The sequence below is a fragment of the Coptis chinensis genome, chromosome 5 (assembly GCF_015680905.1).
Source record: "Coptis chinensis isolate HL-2020 chromosome 5, ASM1568090v1, whole genome shotgun sequence".
Lineage (NCBI taxonomy): Eukaryota > Viridiplantae > Streptophyta > Magnoliopsida > Ranunculales > Ranunculaceae > Coptis > Coptis chinensis.
In genome coordinates this window covers 55,662,334-55,686,179 of record NC_141460.1, presented here as the reverse complement: position 1 = coordinate 55,686,179, position 23,846 = coordinate 55,662,334, and the positions used below count along the sequence as shown (strand labels likewise).

The following is a 23,846-nucleotide window of genomic DNA, read 5'->3' as shown; positions in this document are numbered from 1 at the left end:
GGTTTGGGCCCAAGCCCGGTTTGAATGCGAAAATTTTCGATTTTTTAGCGCAATTTCAAACTCAATTTGCGCTTAGTTCTTGGCCCGATTTTGGCGAATGAGTTATGGAAATGATCAGTAAAAATTTCCAATCCAATGATCCATAAAACACTCAATTCCAACCATGGGTGACGTATAAGAGGGTGGAAGAACGCCTCGAAGTCGTGTGTGGCGTAAAGTTATCTTGAGCGAAGGAAATCTAAGTTTAGATTACGTCAACCCAATTGAACTAATGGGCCTAAACAAAACCAATGGAAAGTTCGAGCAATCCTGATGGAAAGATCGACTTGCCCACCCCAAACAAATTTTTAAACACAAAATTTGTTTACAACGCGTCGAGTGGTTTTAAAGTCGATTCCCAAGACTTGTTGGATTGCTATTTCTATGATTTTAAAATTTTAATTTTAATTTTATTTGTTTATTATAAGAAACACGAAAAACAATAAATACATAATTCACTCCATAGAGGAACATGACTCAAAAACGAGAAAATATGCAAAAGTGGAAAACGTGAATTATGTGAACTGTGGACTTAGGATCCGGGTACTTACCACCACACACTCCATAGGGAGGGCCGGTTACCTGAATGGTGTACTTATCGGTATATGGAAATGAAAGTAAGTACACCAAATGACAAAGTCGATCCTCATAGGCGAGGTCTGTAAAAGGACTTCCTCTACATCGGGGGACGAGAAGTTAGTGAAAATGTTTTAACCGTTGACCATTAACTTGAAAGGTACTTTTGTCATTTGGATTTACCAAGGTGATTGCCCGTGAAGGGTGACTTGATAACTAGAAAGGGCGGACCAGCGGGTTTTAGTTTGCACAGGGAAAACATGTGGGCGGGGAGTTGTAAAAGCAAAACCTTTTGACCGACCACAAACTCTTTCGCGCCAAGATATGCTTATCATGAACCGTTTCATGTTAGCTTTATAATCCTTAGCGAGATCGTGCGAATCGCTTCACGGTTTCTTCAAGCTCATTCAATTGCAACTTGCGTTTGACACTGCCTCATCAATATTGAAGTTAAGGCTTTTATAGCCCACGAGCCGCGGTGCTCTAATTCAACGGGCAAATGACATGGTTTCCCAAATACAAGTCTAAAGGGAGACATACCTATAGGAGTTTTGAAAGCAGTTCTATCGCCCAAAGGCATCCGATAGGCGCTTTGACCCGATCTTTCCTATCGGGGTTTCTGATTGTTTCTAAAAAATTTGATTTCCCTATTAGAAACTTCTACTTGTCCGCTAGTTTGTGGATGATAAGGAGTTGCTACTTTGTGTGTAACTCCATACTTTTTCACTAGGGATGCAACAACTCTGTTGCAAAAATGTGTTCCACCATCACTAATGATGGCTTTAGGAATGCCAAACCGACAGAAAATATATTCTTTGATAAAAATACAACGGTCTTATGGTCATTGCTCACGGCAAGCTAGGGCCTCTATCCATTTTGACCGTAGTCCACGGCAACTAGAATATAAATGAAACCGTGGAAAACCGGGAAAGGACCCATGAAATCAATGCCCCAAACGTCGAAAATTTCAACTATCAAGATTGGATTTAATGACATCATATTACGTTTAAGTGATTAAGCCCAAGTTGTTGGCAGCGAATACCGCGTCTTGCAATGCACTTGGGCATCCTTAAAAAAGGGTAGGCCAATAAAATCCACATTGAAGAACTTTAGTGGCTGTTTTCATCCCACTAAAAATGGCCACCACACTCTTTGTCATGGCAGAGCAATAGAACTTCATTGTATTCCCAGCGGGGAATACAATGACGAATAATCGATCCGCCTGATACTTAAAAGGTAGGGCTCATCCCGTGGTATAACTTAACTTTCGGCCAAAAACTTCTTCACGTTCATTTCTTGACCAATTATAAGGCATAACATCAGCCGCTAGATAATTTACAATGTCGGCATACCATGGTCTTTGAAAAATGGCATCTGAGATGCTCATCGGGAAAAGAGTCCGGTATGGACTCGAGAATTAATCGATCGTCGTTTGTGAGTCTAGATAAGTGGTCGGCAACTTCGTTTTCGACCCTCTTTTTGTCCTTTATTTCTAATGTGAACTCTTGCGGGAGAAGGATCCATCGGATTAATCTCTGCTTAGCATCCTTCTTTGCAAGAAGGTACTTAAAGAACTGCATGGTCCGTGTAAACTAAAGTTTTAGAACCAACCAAATAAGGGCCGAAACTTATCTAAAGCATAAATGGCGGCTAAAATTCTTTTTCTGTAGTTGAATAATTTAGTTGAGCATCGTTTAATGTTTTACTAGCATAATAAATGGCGATGGACTTATTATCTAGTTTTGTCCCAAAGGCGCACCAAGCTGCATAATCACTAGCATCACACATGAGTTCGAAAGGTTTAGACCAATCGGGAGGTTGTATAATTGGTGCGAGAGGTTAGAGGCGGCTTTTAAAGTTTCAAAAGCACGCTACGGTTAAAATTAAAATCAAAGATTGCATCTTTCAAAAGCAGATTAGTTAAAGGCCTAGCTATTTTCTAGAAGTCTTTAATAAATCGCCTATAAAACCTGCATGGCCTAGAAAGGCTCTAATATCCGCGGACGGTCCGTGGTTTAGGTAAATTAAGCTATCTTATCTAGTTTGGCCTTATCTGCTTGATGCCATCACTAGATACAATGTGACCTAATCTATGCCCTTTTCACCATGAAATGACACTTTTCCCGTTTAAAAGCGAGGCTCTTTTCTTCACACCTTGTCAAAACCTTAGGCGAGGTTAGACAAAATGATCGTGAAGGAGGAGTCTCCATAGATAGAAAAATCATCCATGAAAACTTCCATAAAAGCGGCTCTACCATGTCACTAAATATATGAAGCATACACATTTGGAAGGTTCGGGGAGCATTACAAAGGCCAAAAGGCATTAGTTTATAGGCATCGTTCCAAAGGGACATGTGAAGGTAGTCTTTTCTTGGTCATCAATATCAATAATAATCTGAAAATAGCCTGAGTAGCCATCGAGAAAACAATAAAAGCATGACCCGACTAGGCGTTCGAGCATTTGATCTATAAAGGGTAAAGGAAAGTGATCCTTTTCGTGTCATAGCATTTAAACGTCATGTAATCAATCTGGATCCTCCATTTCATAGGACCTTGTGTGACAACATAGTCACCTTTTCCGTTCTGAACCATGGTAACTCCTGATTTTTTAGGAACTACATGAATGGGGCATACCCATTAAGCTATCGAAGATGGGGTATATGATACCGCGTCGAGTGTCGTAAAGACTTCTTCCCTAACCACACCTCTTTCATGGCGGGGTTCAAAAGCGGCGAGGTTTCGCGAGAAGTCTTGGCGTTATCCTCAAATGGATCGATGAGTGCAAACATTAGGGTCAATTCCCTTAATGTCGACTAGGGACCAACCAATCGCGGACCGATGTTCCCTAATCACCCGGATTAAACGTGTCTCTTCATCCTTAGATAACAGAGAAAGATATAATTACCGGATGATTACCATCGGATCAAGTTGTATATATTTTAACTCTGGGGAAGGGGTTTTAAGCAGGGGGGTGGAGGAAAATCAATAGATGTTTTGTCGGGGTCCTCATTTTGCATAATGAATACTTGCTTAGGTAGCAAGTCTTCATACTCAATATGTGGAGCAACGAAGTGTCTGATTGGTGTGGACTCGAGGATGGTGTTGACTTCCTCTAAGTAGGAGTCATTTACAAAATCGACTTTCAAAAGAAAGAAATTTGTACATATTGTTTTCGGAAGCGTGTTGTTAAAATAATCTTGAGCTAAGCTCTCGATCATGCTAACCTCCCCATCTATAGACGAATCACGGTAACTGTTTCATCATTTTAAAAATATTACCTCAACCGCGTGTGAGATGGCCAAAAGATAAGGACATCTTACCATCGCGGCAATTAATAAGTCGTTGGCGGTTGCTAAAAAGGGCCCCTAAGATGATGATCTGAGTCATTAGCGACTTACGTATCGAGGATAACAAAATCCAGCGGGATAGTAGAAATCCTAACCTTAACAAGCACGTTTTCCACTACACCCTTAGGATACTTAATAGACACATCCGCTAATTGCAGCGTTATTTTTGTAGGTTGCATTTCTGTAGACCTATTTGTTTATACAAGTAATATGGGAGTAAGTTAACACTCACCTCCGTGTCTAATAAAGCGGTCATCGTGTGAGAATCTCTCTAAAGGTGCATTTTACGATGGGGCGACCGGGGTCCTTGTACTTAACAATTCCATTATTTTTTGGGATAAAGTTGGGAATTGTTCGGTTAAAAAGCGTCTTTAGGTATGTTGGTCTTCGCCTAGTAGTGCACAACTCTTTAAGAAACTTAAGCGTGATTAGGTAGCTTTTTAATAGCTTCGAGAAAAGGAAGGTTTATCGTTAGATTTTTGAAAACGTTCTAATCTCCTCGAAGTTAGTATCCACAGGTTAGCATGGCTAATTTTTGAGGAATGGTGGTTTAAATCTATATTTAGCGTATGGCTCGACTTGATGTGTAACCTTGGCTTTCTGTTTCTTATGTTGTGGTTTAAGCTGGTACCTCTCTACGATGGTAGGTTCTTGATTTTCTATTTCGATTATCTAGTTTGATATCCGGTGTAGGGAATGCTTGATGGGGTAACTATAGGCATAGTTACTTTGTTATCAACCACCTTTCGAGGCGGAGAGTGGTGATGGCATTCAGTCACCTACTATTGTCGTTTCCGTACTAGTATTACCGTTTACCTCAAAGGCTGTGTTTGTTGTTTTAGGGTTTGGTATCGCTTGTCACGGAAACACGCCTTTTGGTTGGGCTTTCTCTTGGGCTAAGCTGTTGTATGCCCGATTTATGGATTGTAATATCTGTTGGTTTGATTGAGTCATTGATTGGAAAAGTTGTTGGGTAACTTGTATAAAGGCGTCGATCACGGTCGGTTGTGTAGGTGTAGTAGTCCGCCGGTGGTGCGGCCGGAACTATCTCCGTTGATTATTTATGGGTGGGTTTTGATAGTTATTATTGTTAACCGGAGCGATACCTCTATTGGTATTATAATTATTATAATTATTCTGACCTTGTGCTACACCTTGTCGTGGTTTTAAGCTTGGTTGTTATAATTATTATAATTTCCACTGACCTTGTCCCCATCCTTGCCTAGGTGGAGCTTGATTATAGTTGTTTGTTTGCCTAACATTTTGGTTATTAAACCACAGGTTGTAACTTGTTGATTGTTTAAGCCAACTAAAGTTGGGATGTTGTCTCCATGGGGCATTAGGAATAGGATAGTTATTAATGGAGCAAACATTATCTTGCTCTAATTGTTGTTGTTCATAGGCGAGGACAATAGGAGTCGAGGTGCTTTCGGGACTCAAACAGAAATTACATGGGTTGGAGTTGACATTCATGGCGGGAATAGGCTTTTGTTGAATAGAAATAGCCTCTACTTTTTTAGTTAGAGATTGATTAAATTTTTAAGTTAAGGGTGGGTTTCATCTCAAACATACCGTGGCCTTAAGCTGTTGAAGAAGAACTAGCGGGAGCGGGGGATTTCATCACTCCCCCATTGTTATTAGCGTTTAGTTTGTTCTTCTAAAATTTATAAGCCTCTGAGGAGGCTCCTTTACTTAGGAAACTACCCCCATTCATTATGTCAAGGACTTCTTTATGGTGATGTTGAAGTCCTTTGAAAAGGCACCGAACTAACGTGTCTTTTGCTAGGTTATGGTGTGGACACTCTATTAGCGGTCGGTGAAATGATTCCAAGCCTCGAAAAATGATTCATGAGGGTTACGTAGGAAGAAATGAATCTTGGAAAGCATTTCATCCGTCTTTAGGGGTGGGTAAAATGTTCCATAAATAGGTGAACAAGTTTAGCCCACGAGTCCACGAGTTAGGCTTGGGCGATTAACCAAGACGCCGCCTTATCGGCTAAGGTGAAGGGAAATACCCTCGGTTTAATTTGTTCCGCACCAACCGTAGGATGATGGAATGTTGTAAGGACTTGTTCAATCCCACGCGTGTGTTGGTAAGGTTTTCATGGCCTAAACCATGGAAAATGGGTAACAAATTAAATATGTTTGGGGATTCGAAAATCCCCAATTGATTCTACTAGAAACGATGCAAGATTTAGGGCTATCGCTCAAAGCTTTGTAGAAGTCGGAGAGAGGAGTCTCTCTTTCTTCACCCATTATGTCGGTATGGTTGGTGGAATAGTAGTTAGAGGTGTTATGATTGGTATACTTTCGATATGTTTGTTTGTTGGCGGTTATTTACGTTCGGTGTTTTTCTCCGACCCAGACCTTAATCTCATGCAAGTCTAAGTCTCAACACGAAAACAACCCAAACAATCTTGATATATTAGTATGAACCTCTAACCGGAAATCACGAGGTATGGAATAAAGGAATACACGAAAGCGTCCTTGCTTAAGCTTATGAATAGCGTCTTGTTTACGGCGTGTTCGATGTAAATAACAAGTTAGAACACTGAAAAACTTAAAAAAATCGAAGTTGAAAACAAACTGTAGAAATCCGCCAAAATTTTGCTTAGAGCGCAGTGCTTTCGGAGAAGGCGTGGTCACGCTCTAGTCCAAAGACGTGGCCTGGTCGCACTTGGTAAGAGGGCGGTCGGCGCTCGAAGTCCAGATAAGTAAGGGCGGTCGCTCAAAAGTCCGGACTATAGAGCGAGCGGTAGCGCTCATTATAAGCGCGATCGGCTTTCCGTGTAATTTTTTCGAAATTTTTTCAGCGAAACGAATAACCCAAGTATGAATCAAACAAGGGTGGGTGGGTTTAATGGGACTTAAAATGACTAATTCTACTATGAAAACAATGCCAAAGTGCAACTAAGATGGCGGCCATTTGATAAAAGGATAAAATTGAATAGTCTACCTACGAAATGAGCGATGAACTCAAAACGTAAAGTAAACTAAACTAATCTTATGATGCTTATATTTATCAAAGTTTTCTCTACTCTCAATCCTATGAGATATAGTGGAGTAGAAAGTTAGTTCCACACCTAGTGCTCTAGCATGGAATGTTTTCTAATCTAATTAGTGGGTCTTAAGTCATGAGAGCTTTCTGAAGGTGATATGCTATGATACTTACTGAATTTGATTACTTGATTTTAACTACGAATGTTATGGAAATATGATTGTGCTTGAATCTAGATAAAGGATTAGAGGGGAATTGAATCCACCTCGAATCCAACTTAATAGCCTAACATAGATTCTTGTATCTCGATTCTTACGTTCTTACGACAAGAAATTCGAGTTCTAATCCCTAGTGTTCATGGCATTTCTACCGAGTACTAACTAGCATGTGAGGTCGTCCACCCATTCTCATGGCGAATCACGACCTTCTAGATTGGAATAGATTCTACAATGTTTCTACACTATACCACTAAGTTTTCATCAAGGCTTCATCAACCCCTCTAATGGAGGTTTTAGCCTTGAGTCATCAAACCATCATTTCCCATTTCATTATAACTACACATCATATTCAAATTCTAACTTAACTAAATTAACTAACAATGGTTCAATCTATTTAAACTACGGAATGATAATCAACAAGAATTAAAATCAGATCTATAAATTGAAATAACACAATTCGAAATTGAGAAAACAACTATTTTATTTATCTAATCAATCAAGAACAATGATTCAAAGACTTAATCTAAAACAAGAATTGAAAATGGAACTAAAGCTTAATTTAATTAATGAAAACAGATCTAGAATTATCTATATTAATTTAGGTCTAACTAGCTACCATTAACAAAGAGCTAAACTTTTGTTTTTATACTTTCAGATCCAAAAATCGTGCATGGGCTTGGAGCCATGTTTTGGGCGAAGAATCGGGGCCCAAACCCAATTATTCGATCCAAAAGGCCTCTTCAGCTGCAGTTGGCTTCCACAGACTTTTGTCAACTTATGCTCCTCTGATTGGGTCAAGGCTTAGACCATTGGAAAGCTCTTTCCGAGCGGTCGTTTTGACATAAGGTAGGCCCAATTCGGGTCTGAGTCCAAAGATACGGCTTTTCGAAGTTCTGGCGACTTGTGTCTTTGTTTTCACCGCGTGTCGACTTTTCAGCTTTTGGCCCGGCTTTAGGAAGGCTTTATCTTCTTGAATCTTGGCCTTTAATCACGGAACTCCTTAGTAACCGACCTTTTCTCCTTTATCTCACTAAAGTGGCACATTTTTGCACATAATGGACTTTGAAGCTGAAATGCATAAAAACACGTGATCAGTGTTAACTCTTAATTATTACTCACATAATTGGTCCAAAAGTATGACTGTTAAAGGGTTAAAACTACAGTTTTGGGCTCTTATCAGTTACCCAAAGGACGAAAAGATGAAGACCAATTTGAGGGAATCCGGAGACAAAGAATGGGCAGAAATTTGGCAGACTATTATCTATTAGCGCGATGCTATGGAAATGTATTTCCTTAAAGAGGACGCTAGACCTTCACGTCCTGCTGGATGGTAAACTTGAGTTTGCCATTGTACATATATCTAGTTAAACCTTATGTTTGGTGTGCTATTGTTTTTCATGTTTCGTATGCTATGGTTCATTATTTCGTGTGCTATGTACCGTGTGCTATGTTTAGTGTGCTATTGAACATTTTCTTGTTCTTTCTGAATAATATATTATGATCTCCAACCTCTCTGTTCCAGAAATCTAGCCCTAATTTTGCTCACGGTTCTCAAGTACTTTCTCTCTTTAATTATTGATCCTTGAGGACTAAGCATCATTACGTTTGGGGGTGCTTTAAACCTCAGTAGCAAAAAATTAGGCATCTTGTAGCCTATATATAGTTTTTATTTTCAGTATTAATAATTGTACTTAGTGACAAAGTCTTGTTTCCTTTTCAATGATGAAAATTGTCTAGAAATCTCACATTAGTATCCGAATTAGGATTTGTTTTAAAAACTTTAAATAATACGCATGCAATAGTTTATACATCTTTTCATGAATATTCATATACTGAGTATCATCAATTGTACATGGCAGTAAGTTTCTGGAACCAACGGTTAGTTACTTAAACTATAAATCCTATGAGAATCTAACCAAAAACCTTGACATGAGTGATTTGTGTGTGATGACACAGAGGAGTAGTTTTTCCGATTAGAGAAATCACGCGTCTACTTACTTGATCACCACCCGAACCCTAGGTGAGAATTTAGGCCTTCTTTGGATCGACATAGCTAAAATTCTTACCTTACAAATTTTACCGCTAGTCACTCCAATCAAACCGTTCATCAAACCTTTCACTTTCACCAAATATTCCTTACCCATTTATTAAACCAAATAAAAGAACCTACCTAACTGATGAGTATGAGAAATAGGATGAAATGTGGAAAGAATAAAGAGAAAGACTTGTCCCAAATAAAAGTCGGTTACTTGCTTCAGGAAGAAAAATAGAATCATGTTTTAAGCCATCTAAAATATATATATATATATATATATATATATATATATATATATATATATATATATATATATATATATATAATAATAATAATAATAAATCCATTAGAGGCTTAAGAACAAGGTTATAAAGCTCGGTTAGAAGAAGGAAAGAAAACAAGGATTTCTCTAGTGTAAATATATGAAGTCCCTATTCTCTCATACTCGTAAATTTTGATTATCCATTTCTATTTTCTTGTACACTATCCACCTAAGCCCCACAATACCTAATAAAGACTTCTAGCTCAATTAGGAGTAGAGTGGTGTGATAATAAGTAGTAGACGTGATTGATCGACATCGGCTCCCTCATTTGTCATTGAGATGTGAGGAAAACGTGTGCCCATTAATCGGAGTTAACAAAACCCGAGTGGAAAAATTTTGAGTGAATTTGTGTTTCAACACATACCTGCGAGAACCCATTTAGGTACGCTCTCCAAGGGATCCAGAAACAACCCTGCTAGTATATTTCAATGAAAAGTTCACTGCATGAATAATCATATGTAGATGTTTTAATTATTGAATACATATTAACTTTAGTTTCAAAGAAATCAATCCTCGTTCCCTGCTAAGGAGATGTATGGATATCTGAGATTAATTTAGGAAACGAGTTTCTATCACTGAGTCGTTGTAGTATAAATGAAGTTTGTGAGTATCTTTTCAGGAAAACTCTCACGAGGCTATAACTCGTCCACTAGGAAATTCCTAGTAGTTTAAGGCCTTGTTGTATATGGTCAATGCAACCGCACTCTGCGAAACGAGAATTAGTTTAGGACTACACATTTTTGGCCACTTATCTATTTTAGTGTCTCTTCTTTGCTTAAGGACAAGCAAAGTACTGTTTGGGGGTAGTGTGATAAGCACCCAAAAGTGTATTATGAAACCCCATTGAGACATAAATTTGGTTAATTATGTGTTTAATAATCATGAAATAAATATGTTTTCATCTTTATTGCGGTATTTGCAAGAAACATGGAAATATTGGTTAAACTCGTGATAAAGCACGAGGAACTATATATGAATTCTTCCAAATCCATTTAAGCATCAAACTTCCAAAGCTCCTACCTCTCGAACCCGGGACTCGAATCGACAAAGAGAGCTGCTTTCGGACAATCGTATGATGAATTCTACGATAGGCGGGAAGTTGTAAAACGCCTAAAATACCGGACCGCCACTAGATCGCATATGGACCCACTATCATGCGGCCACAAGATTGGATGAGTCATCAATTATAGAGCATGTCAAGACAAAAATAACAAATTATTGGTGCAAAGTTGACACCTTACATGTAATAAATTAGATTAGGTGTTAATAGTGAAAAAAAGGCAAGGTGTCACTTTGTTTTAATGTGGTGGATAAAAATGAATTAATGTGGTTTGATGATTCACGTGGGAGAAAATGAGATTTCTCTCAAATGGAGAAAAAATTAGACAAGGGTGGGGGACACTCCATTTACTCCCTTGACTTATTTTCCTCACATGGCATTATTTTAGTTCCTTAGTGAAAAAAATCAGAAGTTAGTTTTTAGTTTTTGTAAGAAGCTTGTAATAGTTTTAATGGAGGAAACACTTGTTTTCTTCTAGAAAATAAATATATCAGTGAGTTTGATTGTTTATCTTCTTCCTTTCTCTCTCTCTCTCTCTTTTGTGTTTTTTTTAGTTTATAAATCCTTGTCCCAAGGATCATGAGCTAACTTCCCTTTTGGGGAGTTAATCCAACTCATGTGAGGGTAAATCAATTTTTGTTGGTTTGGTAGGTTGTTAGGAAAAACAACTAGCTCTACACCCTATCCCAAAATGATAGTTGATGTAGTGTCTAGTTAGGAATCAAAGCAATGAGCTTAGAGATAAGTCATTGCTTAGTTCCACTTGCTAGCATGTGTGAGCTCTTAAGTGAGCCATACATGCTAGGGATCAAATCTTTTCTTCCATTAGGGGCTTGTCTATGAGTCTAGGAAGGATCAAATAACCTTTTTCAAATCAACATCTAATGATAGTTTCACATGAGGAGGATTAACTCTCCACCTTTTCTTTCAAATCTCTATTTTGGTATTAAGTGCATGTTTTCAAACTTTAATGTCTTTCTTAATGTTTGTGTAGGAAGGAAATCCTAGCTTTAATATTATAACCTTACTCCTTAGTTCCCTTAATTGTAGCATCCAATTTGTAGTTGTTCTAAACTTTAGGTTAGTTCGAATCCTTATTCAAACTCTACGAAACGAAGATCGTGAGTAAGGAACCTGGAGTGCTTTTGCATCAATTTAGAGAGTTCAAACCTCTAAGTAGTGTTAAACAAGCATATATCAGTAGTCACCCTTGGCCGGGTGGTCGGTATAATTATACCACTTCTCCATGTTTTGTTGCTCTTGTCTGGGATGCCCGCCTTCCCAGTCATGTCGGACATATCTCGGATGGCGGTCTTCCCTGAAATTGCTTCTCAGAGGTAAATCTTTCATTTGAGATCGGACATGTCTAGGGTAGTAGTTATCATTGCCAATCCGATTCTCTCCATAAGTACGGGTAATAGGGTCATTACTCTTAGAGTGTGCACTGGTTGATTGTGTTTGAGAAATAACACGTTGTTGAGGACGATGAAGTGGATCTTCAAGACGGTCCCATACACTGGAATGGCCTGCGTCCCTTTGTGGTCGCCTGATGTTGTTGAATTTGCAGCCTCGTCCACCGGCCTTTGCCTCTTTGCCAGCTTCCTTCTCAAGTTCCTATTTTGAAATTTTGACTCATCATAAATCACGCTCAACCGTATTAGGAGTGGCGGTGGTGGTGGCGGTGGCGCTGCTACGGTTGGATGTTGAGAATTGATCCTACCACTAGGAGCAACTTGATTATTCAACGGTTCTTGCATTGGCCGATTTGAATTTCGAGGGTTGCGATTCCTATTAGCAAGAGGAATATGTTGACTATTTGGTATGCTTCTTGTGCTTACCATCTTGATTGTTTCACGTGATAATGAACTCTAAATTCCCCACAGACGGCGCCAATTATGTTTCGGCAATAAACTACTTCAACACAACGAGAGCAATGGTGACGAACACACTAAGAAACAGAGGAATTTGATGTTGGGGGAGATGAAACTGAACCAAATAATGGCTGCCTACGTACCCAAGATCTATTCTATGGGGATCAAGTTTCAACGTAGTTCCTTATGAAAAATAATGTAGTATTTATATAGGTAGAGTAGAGAGTCCTTGTAACTCAAGTAATCTTGTAACTTGAGTAATTGTGATAGACTATAACTCTCAACTGATAATTATCTCTTTGATAATAAATGAATATGGACATAAATCAATGTACGTTAGTGGCAAGCCATGTGGCTAAGGTTCAGCTTTAGACACATGAGTTAATGGGCCTGTACATTAATCCATGGTATTGCAAATTGGGCTTTAGCCCGTCGGTCAAAATAATAAAATGGAGACCCTACTAATGGGCGTTTGCCGCGTTATGTGGGGGTGAGAAACAAAGTTGTTTTGTGATAACCATCGCAATTAAGATTGCAGAAAACCCAGTACAATATGATCGAACAAAACATGTGGACATAGACCGGAACTTTATCTATGAGAAGTTGGAGAACAAGGAAATTACAGTGCCATTTGTTAATACTAAAGGTCAGCTTGCCGATATGTTAACAAAAGCTCTCTCGAACACATCATTTGCTGATTCCCTTGTCAAGTTGGGCATATATGATATATACGCTCCACCTTGAAGGGGACTGTTGAATACTATGGGAATATATCGGCATAGTCTAGATATAGGTTAATATGGTAAGATATTGTCTCTAGGATTTAGGTATAATTCTCTGACCTGTATTTCCATATTTATGTACTCAGCCATTCCTATTTAAACATTAACCTTTCTGAATGTAACAACTAACTATCACTGAATATATATATATATTCAATCTTTTCCATCTACTATTAATTCTAGTGAATTATTGAAGAAAGGAAAAGAATCCTTGAAAAGTATAGACAACAACAGTTGCAAAAATAGGGTGAAAGTAATTCTGAAGTATCTAGATTTGAGGTATCGTCTCTCACCGATGACAAACCAGTAGAGCAGTTTTCTCCCACAAAATTGTCTGTCAGTTCTGCTCCTGAAGGACTTGTTGGTAAGAATAATGGTTTTGTGGAGAGAAAGAAGTTAGAAGATATGTTCTCTGATATGTTTGGAGAATCACCTGCCGATGTCCACAAACAAGGGGAAGGAGGGAAAGATCTTCTGGTTTTGAAGAATCACCTGCAAGTTAAAACGAATGGTGTTATTGATAATTTTGACAATGCAGAAGGATATTATACCTGCCGATTTGGTGAAGTACTTTATGATCAATATGAGGTCATTGCAAATCTTGGAAAAGGTGTGTTTTCAACTGTAGTTCGTGCAAGAGATTGGAAGGCTGGGCGAACTTAAACAAGTATCGATAAAAGTTATTCGCATGAATGGCATTATGCACAAGGCGGGAAAAAATGAAATTGGCATATTAAAGAAGCTACTTGATGCAGATCCTGAGGACAGATGTCACTGTGTGCGCTTTCTTTTGGATTTCTCATACCATAATTGATGCGGACATCAATAGGCCCAAGCCCAAATGCATAAAGAGGCGTCCATCTTTTTAGTAGTCTTTTGTTTTTAGAATGTCATGTGGCATGTTACTATTGGTTTATTGCTTTCTAGAATAGTTATAAATAAGGGGCTTGAGTTTAGGGTTAGATAATTGATGATTAGTAGTGATTTTCTTTCTCATAGTCAAATAAAAGAGACTTTTTTATTTTAGGGTTCTTAATTGTTTTTCATATAAATTGTAGATTTATTCTTTTTAATTGCTTCTGCTCATAAATCTACATCAAATCTAGTATCGGAGCACGAATCGTTCCTAAGTAAAATCCAATTTTATTTATTTATTCTTCTTCGTTTTTTTTTTGAGAAAATTTTCGTGTGTAGTTCATCGGGTATTATTGTTGAAAATACTATTCATATAAAACACTATTTACCAATACTGTTCATAGTGTTACTATTCACCCGAGATTGATTTTCCGTCTTTTTCCTCTTTTCTCGTTAAAGATTCAATTTTTCTTGTTTTAGAGTAAAGTTTCAATTTTTATGCCATACATAAAGAAGCCAGAGATGTAGCATCTAGAAGAAAATGTCCAGGCTTTGAATGCCAAGTTTGAAGCTATGCAAGAATCATTGAATGCGATTCTAGTCGCCCAGCAACAAAATTCTAGTGTTTCTCGAGGGGTTAGTTTGTCTTAGCCTTAGTCATAACAACTGCCACCAACATCAATGGCGCCTCAAAATTTTCAAGCACCACCAATATCTCAGCCATTCAGTTATCATCCGGATTTCTGTCAACAACAGCTAATGTATCAAGGTTATTCTCCTTATTTATCAGTCTTGGAATCCTAGTCAGTATCAATATGTGCCACAGTATGCGCCTAACCCTAATCTGGGGATATGCGCTTATGCCAAGCTATCCTCAATAAGAATTTTCTACGTTACAGAATGCTCTTCCTTCCGTGCCGCAGGGTCTTGAAGTGGTGGATGCGCCTATTGTGACTACAGTACTCTCGCCTCCTACCTTGGTCACTACTCATCGCACCATAGACACTACTGATAATTCCAAAGACCCGCGATATCTTGTCTTGCTAGAACAGGTTGCACACCAGTACCAACCACTGCGACCTTTTGATGTTTTGTCTGGTCACTCGACTCCTCATCCAAGTCTTACTGATACAGTTGCAACAAGAGGCCAGAAACGAGTTGAACAATGGCTCCAACATGACCATCCAGTCGAGATTCCTCCATTAGATCGCGAACCTTTTAATCTTCCTCTTGTTATTCCTCCTAGGCATGGAGGCAGACCTAATTCTGTGCCAGGTTTACCACAACTCCAACCATTGGAGCGATTTGTTCCCTCTCAGAGACAACATGTTATTGTACAACCGCAAGTGCAACCTGTGGACCAACATCAGCTACACGGTCTACCACCATTACATAACATGCAGGAGGGTCTATTCAGCCGAACCACTTGGGTGCTGGCTATGGCATAGCTCCTAGAAGATGTGATCATGGCAGTGCAAATAGAGGCAGGGGTGGTCGGCCACCTCATAATCAGCATGTTCTCCCTTGGCAAGCTAGGCGAGATCAACTTCCTCCACCACCACTCAGGTGACATGCTAGTGATACTCTTTCTTTCTTCTGACAGTGATTCTTCAGATGACGATCTCTGCTGCTTTGTAAAACCGTGTACCTCCGATTTAAATACTGTTGGTTGTTTAATTCGTTTGAGAAAAAAAAAAATTGTGGTGATATTAAGATTGATGTAACTGAGTTTGATTGGAAGATGGATGCTAATGTGTTTGTGGATTGGTTGACTCGAATTGAAATTTTTTTTGAATACAAGAGTATTTTGGGTGCCAAGTGTGTTCAGCTGGTAGTTTAGTTTTTGAATTTCTTCATATGAATCTCCGTGGGGTTCTGAAGAAGTTTGGTCGTCCTAGTGGCCTTAGTCTGGATGCTGTAAGGGAGTTTGCGAAGCAGCTTTTTATTGCATTGACGCATCTGAGAAAATGTGGTGTACTGCGCTGTGATATGAAGCTGGATAATATTTTGGTTAATGAGGCAATGGAAGTGCTGAAACTTTGTGACTTTGGCAATGCCATGTTTGCTGAAAAGAATGAGATAACACCCTATCTGGTCAGCTGCTTTTATCGGGCCCCTGAAATAATACTTGACTGGCCCTACGATCATCCGGTGGATATGTGGTCTGTCGGTTGCTGCCTATATGAGCTTTATATGGGGAAAATCTTATTTCCGGGTCCATCAAAGAATGACATGCTTCGTCTCCACATGGAGTTGAAGGGTCCTTTTCCCAAGAAGATGCTCTACAAGGGAGCTTTTACAGATCAACATTTTTATCATGATTTTAATTTTCATGCTACAGAAGAGGATCATGTTACAAAGAAGATTGTGAAGAGGTTGCTTCTTAATATTAAGCCAAGAGATATCAGTGCCAGAATAGCAGGCTCTCAAGGTGAGGAGGATAGAAACATACTTGCTAATTTCAAAGATCTTCTTGGAAAAAATTTCTTGTTGGATCCTAATAAGAGGATGACAGCAGATCAAGCATTGAATCATCCATTCATCACTGGGAAGTGGGAAGCATACCAAAGCCTCGTGATTGTGGAAAAGAGGACCAGCCAGCTATCAGAACAGTGGTGATGATTAATGCGATGTTAATGTAATAAGCTTGATACTCAAAATAATTTTATGCAATGGCTAGTTTGGTTACATATGGTTACTTTTAGCTAGGGGTGTGCATGAGTACCCAATTATCCAAACCGGAACCGGAACTGTTTATAACGGTTTTGGGTCCTAAAATATAAGACTTATTTCCGAATCCGAATTGGAACTGGAACCGAAACCGAAACCGAAACCATTTATAACGATTCATTTATTTAAAATGGGTATTCAAGAACCGAACCCATAAAAAACCGAATAGCAAAAAACCGATAGGTATTCGAATCGGAATCGAAACCGATTAGTATGATTTTAATATATAGAATTTAGTATTATATTATACCAAATAAAGGCAAACCCAAATATTATTAGTATATATTTATTAGGTGTAAAATTATACTAAATATATATAACATTTAGTATAATAGTGAATCTGTAAATGTGTGTTATTAAATACATCTTTTATAATACGGTTATGTTATAGTGCCACTCTTATCTCACACCCCTCCTGGTCTCTCAGATCTCTTCCAAGATCACCAGATCTAATTCACTAAAAAATCACGAAATTTCAAAATTTCAAACTATTTAAAAAAAAAAAAAAAAAAGCGAAATTGGGTTCTTCTTCTCCCAAAATTCATAACCCAAAATCAACAACAATAGCTATAATTCATAACCCAAAATTTCGAAACCCACAAATTGACTCACGAATTGATTTTGATTTTGAGTTTGAGTTTGATTCACATTTTGATTTCGAAACCCACGAATGGAAATTCGACCCAGACTACTAGTATTTTTTGGTGGAGTTTCAGGTTACGGCATGTTCCAACTTGGATGCATTCGGAACCCTTGAATCCCAAGTACAGCCAGCATAGTCAGCCTGTTGTGTTGGTACAGGAGAGAAGTACTTGTCTTTCGAGAATCCTCACTTCTTTAATGGTTGGCATTGCTCGTGGAGCGCTGACAACGTTTATTGTGCTGTTCATGAGGGCTATTTTTGCCAACAGACCGGCAGAGTATCCTGTTCACCCTATGGAATATGGTTACGAAAAGATCAAAATAGTCGTGGAGAAAGGCTCCAATGATGTCAAAAAAGTTGAAACTTAAAATAGGGAAATGAGGGACTGCAGTGGTGTAAGACGGAAGGAGTTCTTGTGTTGTAAATTTGTGTTTGTGATGTACTGCTCTGTGATGTATTTTGACAAGCAATGTAGTTTCTTTTGCTTGTTTCTCTCAAAGGGAGGGAATTTGTATGAAGCTTTTGTTTAAGGAGAATGAATGCTGCTTACAAATTCTAATATTTTAAGTAATACATCTCCAAATGCTGTTTGAGCCACCAGTTGTGTGTTCATATTACCTTTATTTCACTATCTTCAATATAATAGTTGCTTTCCATTACAATCAAGTTTGACTCAACCTTTGTGACAATTGTCTGCGATAAGACTCAGATTGTTTAGAGCCGTTGCATAGAAACTTTTCTTTTTCTGTTTTTTTTTTTGAAGTCTTAGGGGTTAGGTTGTTAGGCTGACCCTAACCTGTTTTCCCACTTGCATCCTCTTCTACTATAGTAGACAGTTATCTAGAGGAGGTGCAAAGGGCATTACATAGTCAAAAGGAAGTCTCCATAGCTTTGACTGAACTCACCAACCTCATAGGCACTCTTTAGCTGTTTGATGGAGGCTACAAGGTTCAAACACTTCCAATGAGCTGCCTCTTTGTCAAGCAGAAAATTTACTGCTCTAGAAGAGTCTGAAGAGACTCTTATGTTCTTGATGTTCATGGCTGAATCCTTCTTGTACGGCTCTACTATGTCCTGAGGACTGATTTTTGTGTGGAGCTCCATGCATAAACCTTGATTACTGCAGGTCTTCAGCTGAGCTAGTTCTAGAAATGGTTCCAAATTCACTACCATTTCATGTCACTGCTCCATCAGTTTTTAGTATAATTACTCCCTCTCCTGACCTTATCCATGTGCTTACACTCAACCTCTGCTTGATTTTGCTTCTACTCCCAGTCTGTCAAGCAACACTCTGAGTCTGAGACTGATGCTGTCAGAAATCTCCACCAAGCTTGTAAATTAGTCTTAACATCTTTAGTCATACTCATAGCAACCTGCTGTGGTGTTTGTTCTTGCTCATTTTTCTTCTATTTTTCTCAACCAAGATGGCTGAGACTGTTGCACAGACCAACGCCTCTGCAGATTCTAAAGACAACAGCCATTCAGGTGTAGAGAGTTGCACATATGTACCCAGTCCCAGTTGTGTTTTCAGTTTTCACTAACCTCTACACCTGTGTTGAGTAAGCCATGGGACAATCAAAGAATAGATGATGTGAGTCGGTAAAACCTTTGGGTGATGATACCATAGGTCTGGGGCTCGAACCCCGCTAGCATCAAAGAATTACTGATCTCATTTAAAACAGGTTTGCCAATCAAAAAAACAAAAAAATGTGAGTTCTCTTGGTCAGAGTTGCATAAACAACATTTGGATTCTTACAGTACATATCTAGTGTTTGTGAACAGTTCCAAAGTGCTGCCCGCATATAAAGGTGCCTAGGAACACAAGTTTCATATTCTTTAGAGCCATATTAACTGATCTTGTACTGTGCCTGCCAATAGATCTTCTTGTAACTTTCTGTTGATCTTTGTCCCCATAATGTCCCTTTTCAGGTCTCCTTTAGGTAACTGAGTTTCTATCTGATTCCATCAATTATGTGTTGCCTCTCTTTTCAGACTAGAGAAACAACCAAACAACCTTTGTTAATTGAAAATATAAAATCAATCTGTTTCAGCTAATAATTGTTAGGACATCTCGTAGTACAACGTTTCAGTTAGATCGAGTCTCACTATTCTATGTTCCCTAAAACCAGTATTCCATATGGTGCTTCCAAGGTTTAATGTGTGGTGACAAAACAGAGAGCATGAAGTAGCACGCAGTAACTGGGAGAAGGAAGGCTAGGGGGAGTATAGTAACCAATCAACCAACAATAAGAATCCAAAGAATCAATTGCGGTGGAAAATATAGAGCTATAGCCAAGTAACTCATAAGTCTTTCGGGAGCTTAGAAAGAAGACTTGGTGAGATACACTCCTAAACTCTTCGTTTTATTCTCGTCTGAGATGGTGATATTTGATAATGAATTAATGACCTATCTGGATAAGTTCGTCGATCACTCGGTCACCAACACTATCCCTCAAGATATCCCCAATTAAACAGACAAACGCAATTTGGATGTAGCAGGGGCAATTCATTACTGTCCAGGTGCAGAAACAAGGCTTTCTTTAGCGTAATCTGCAATGCATACATGAACATGGCTTTCCTTGGCCCCCTTGCATTGCATCCTCGCCACTGGCCAGGAGATAAACAACCCTAAATCAGGATGTGAGCAATTTGAAATAGAAAACCAAGTAGGTCACTCAGTAGATCCGTTCTGTAATTGCAATGTCATTTCAGGAACAGTGGCAAAACGCTTTCAACTGTTAACATTTCAAGCTTTGCCGGAAGTTCAAAGAATCCAAACACGTTCACAATACCACAAGATGTAGCCTTTATGACTCCCATTTCAAGGGGAGGCAGTGAGGCACAATGCTAGGTTTTTTAACACAATCTGAAGTCACAAACGTTTACAACTTCAAAGTCCTCGACAATATGGTGGCGGCATTATTAAGACTTCAAAACGTTGGAACCACGACAAATCCAAACTTTTCAGGCTAAACAAGAATTCTTAAGAGTCCAGTTTTGCTAAACAGAATTTTCACATTTCACAAAATCACAAATAAGATTTCATACAGTCAAGTTTTGCTAAACATGTCCACATTTCTGTCTTCGCATCGCATAATTATCACATTTCACAAAATCTTAGTTCACAATCCAGTATTGGACGCCAGTTTAACCATTGTTGCTTCAACAAAGAAATAAAAAAACCATTCAAATTAAAAAGCAAGTAGGATATAATCAAAGCTACTAATAACTTTCACTGGTTTGATCACACTATCTGCAACTAAAAATAACAGGAATGAAGCAAAAAAAACATCCTAATACTGCATTAGTTAAAAGAAACTGGAAGTTGCGGCATTTTACAGCCAAACACAACCCCATACAACTCTACTATTGATCATACTCCTGGATCCCTTCATCCTCATATTCGCCTTCGTCATCAGCTGTAGCATCTTGGTACGAAATCAAAATGTGAATCAAACTCAAAATCAATTCGTGAGTCAATTCGTGGGTTTCGAAATTTTGGGTTATGAATTATAGCTATTTATGTTGATTTTGGGTTATGAATTTTGGGAGAAGAAGAACCCAATTTCGCGTTTTTTCTTTTTTTTTGTTTTTGAAATAATTCGATATTTTGAAATTTCGTGATTTTTTTTAGTGAATTAGATATGATGATGTTGAGAAGAAATATGAGGGACGAGAAGAGGTGTGAGATCTACTATCTACTATCTACTATCTACTATCTATTATCACCTCTCTCTATACTAGTAGTGGGAGGATCAGAAGTAGCGTCACCCAAAAAACCAGTGCAATCAAGTCCAGCCTTCCCTTCCTGGCACTCACTGGCAAACAGGCCTGGAGGGTACTTTCCATACAGATTTATGTAACTGAACATGACATAGGCACACTCGGATGCAAGATCATTGATGTAAGCAGCGTAGGGGCACGCAAACCTCTTGAAAGCATCACAACAGAGTGTAGGAGGGTACTGAGGTCCTTTACACTGGCTTGTGATGATAGTGTAATTCTGGAACTCGAAATCCTGTGGACAACCTACAGGTAGAGACAGATGATCATCAATACGGTTCTTCAAGAGTTGTTGCCTGTCAAAATCAACGCAAACTGGACTTTTCTGAGAAAAGTTAGAACTAATAGATTTAAATAGAAAATATCATAGAAGTTGAAGGCATTTAGCGGCCCGCCTGGTCAAGCCTTTGGGGGAAGGAGTCCCACGGTCTTGGGATCAGTTCCCACCTACTATAGAAGGAGGGTCTAGGTGCCAATAAGGTCTACCAGTAGAAAAATAGTATAAACCATTCTAAAGGAACTAACTATGCAGTGCTAATTTTTGGCAACAGACATTGGCACATTGCATTCGCAGATGAGTTATCCGGGTCATACATATTTTAATTCTTAAAGGATGCAAGGTTCGCCAAAATACAACATATTAAAAAAAACACTTTTAACAAGTTAGACAGATTCTTAAGATATACGTCCCAAATATTCTTATCACTACATGGATGTACATAAACATGAAAATAAGTTATCTACCTTTTTCCAGTTCAGTAAATTGTAAGCTGCAATTCACATCAGTTGTTAGTTTTGACCCATGGTTTATTCTCTGATTGAACCAGAAAATGACAACAAATGCACCCATTTTTACATCAGTTTGAACTTGTTCCTAAAATTTCCACTCCCAGAATATCAATTATTAGGGCCATCAAGTCAACAACGTCATGGTAGCCACCTTAGCCTGGAAACTTCTCTAGGGTCAAACACTCAAATACGTGAAAGTTTCTCTGGGTTTTAGTTTGGATCATATTTTAGAGTGGAACCTTCGGAACAGTTTAGTGAGTACTTGAGCTCTTAGAAAACAAAAACCGAACAGTGAAACTCAAACAATACTTCCTACAACAATTGAATCCGACTGTCGAGAACTCAGCTGTTTGTAGACTAAAAATAGATGGAACAAGTTAAATTATGTTCTTGTTATTGAGAAGAAAAAAAGATGAAAATATGGAGAAGAAGAGAGGAAAGAGGATACAAGCTTAATTAGTTTCAGCATTTTCTCTCAAATCTATATGTATGAAAATAATATAGTAAACATCATAAATTTTTTTTCCCTCTCTTCTCTTCAAGATAGGGTCTCAGGAAATGTCTCATAACTACAAAATGATAGCCTTCATATAATTATAATCTCTAGACTGGACGGGTGTCCAATGTTGTTAAGGTCTAGTAAAACAAATGGCCCATCAATTATTTCCAATTATACAACCAAGACACTGAAACAAACTTACTATCTTTGGTTTGAAGAAGAGAACGATGCGTAGTAATAGATCCATGAGATTCTTTTTCCTTTCCAAAGATTTCATCTGCAATAATAATGAGAAGAAGAAGAAAAAAAGTTAGAATAAAATCTTGAAAATATATAGAATCAAGGATAAGAAATGATTACCAGAAATGAAAGTAGTGGAGGAAACTGTTAAAAGGAAGAAGAAAAGAATCAGCAACGCCATTTTCTTCTTCTGATTATTATTATTCCTTCACATAATAAACACTAGTTCTTCAAACCCAACTCCGTGTTGACTAAAGTTGACAGCTTTCAAATCTTGTCATACGTTGTGAGTGGGCAATGGGGTTGTGTTCGTGCCGGGCTGGTTGAACGAACCATTTTATTAACGGGTTATCCAACCCGTGACCTTTAAACTAGCTACTAAATATAGTGAATGTGTACCCTACTAAAAAACTAGTATACTGCATTGCAGTGGGGCGTGAGCGTAGTAGCATATTATTTATTTGACTATTTTATTATTATTATTTTTTATATTTATTTTTTTTATTTTCACGACTTGATTAATTTTTTGATAATTAGACAGATAAACTAAGGAAAATAGACTATATCATTGTCTAGTTTATCAAGTGTAACAATATTGTGTAACAATATTAATTGAATTTTTTTGCTACGGTTATTTTATTGCGTACTTGAACCATCAGTCGTGTATTAACATGTGTAATACTTTTGCACGTACACAGAAATATATACTATGATTCTTCTATCTATCAATAACTACATATGCGGTCCCCAAAGTAAAGTTTCACCTAAAAACGCAAGTGATGACCTACGACATGAAATAATCACTCTTCTATCATAATCAACTGTAACCAATGTTTTGAAATCTTCCAATGCTTCATTTCCTGATGAAATGAATCTATTGTATTTGTACTTTGAAGTGGCAAATCCGAGAGAGAGAAATATAATAATCTGAGAGCGAGAAATATCTTAAGAAAATATAGTATGTGTCGTTTAAAAGATTTTAATTGGTTCGGTTTGAAGGAAAACCCACTTGAATTCTGGGCGTGGAGGAGAGATTGGGAGATTGGAAAATGAGAAAA

General features: G+C 38.2%; 1 protein-coding gene and 1 long non-coding RNA gene across 2 annotated transcripts; one reads left to right on the top strand and one right to left on the bottom strand.

The window, feature by feature from the left end:
* The first annotated feature begins 17,236 nt into the window (after positions 1-17,236).
* On the top strand, positions 17,237-21,110 carry LOC147498034 (uncharacterized). Its single transcript, XR_015195357.1, has 2 exons — positions 17,237-19,029; positions 19,236-21,110. It is a non-coding gene; the product is annotated as an uncharacterized LOC147498034 (long non-coding RNA).
* LOC147498033 (GPI-anchored protein LLG1-like) lies at positions 20,648-23,142 on the bottom strand. The gene is made up of 3 exons (XM_086560229.1): positions 22,909-23,142; positions 22,751-22,825; positions 20,648-21,506 (listed from the first exon to the last, which is right to left on the bottom strand). The coding sequence occupies exons 1-3, from the start codon at positions 22,967-22,969 to the stop codon at positions 21,193-21,195; spliced, it is 450 nt and encodes a 149-aa protein (XP_086416355.1). The 5' UTR covers positions 22,970-23,142; the 3' UTR covers positions 20,648-21,192.
* Positions 23,143-23,846: the final 704 nt, after the last annotated feature.

What these genes read in the sequence shown, in the direction of transcription:
- LOC147498033 (XM_086560229.1), bottom strand. Translation starts at nt 22,969, where the DNA reads ATGGCGTTGCTGATTCTTTTCTTCTTCCTTTTAACAGTTTCCTCCACT. An exon ending in CTCCACTACTTTCATTTCTG is followed by an intron (nt 22,826 to 22,908) that starts GTAATCATTTCT and finishes TTATTATTGCAG; the next exon opens with ATGAAATCTTTGGAAAGGAA. An exon ending in TCTTCTTCAAACCAAAGATA is followed by an intron (nt 21,507 to 22,750) that starts GTAAGTTTGTTT and finishes CTCTACCTGTAG; the next exon opens with GTTGTCCACAGGATTTCGAG.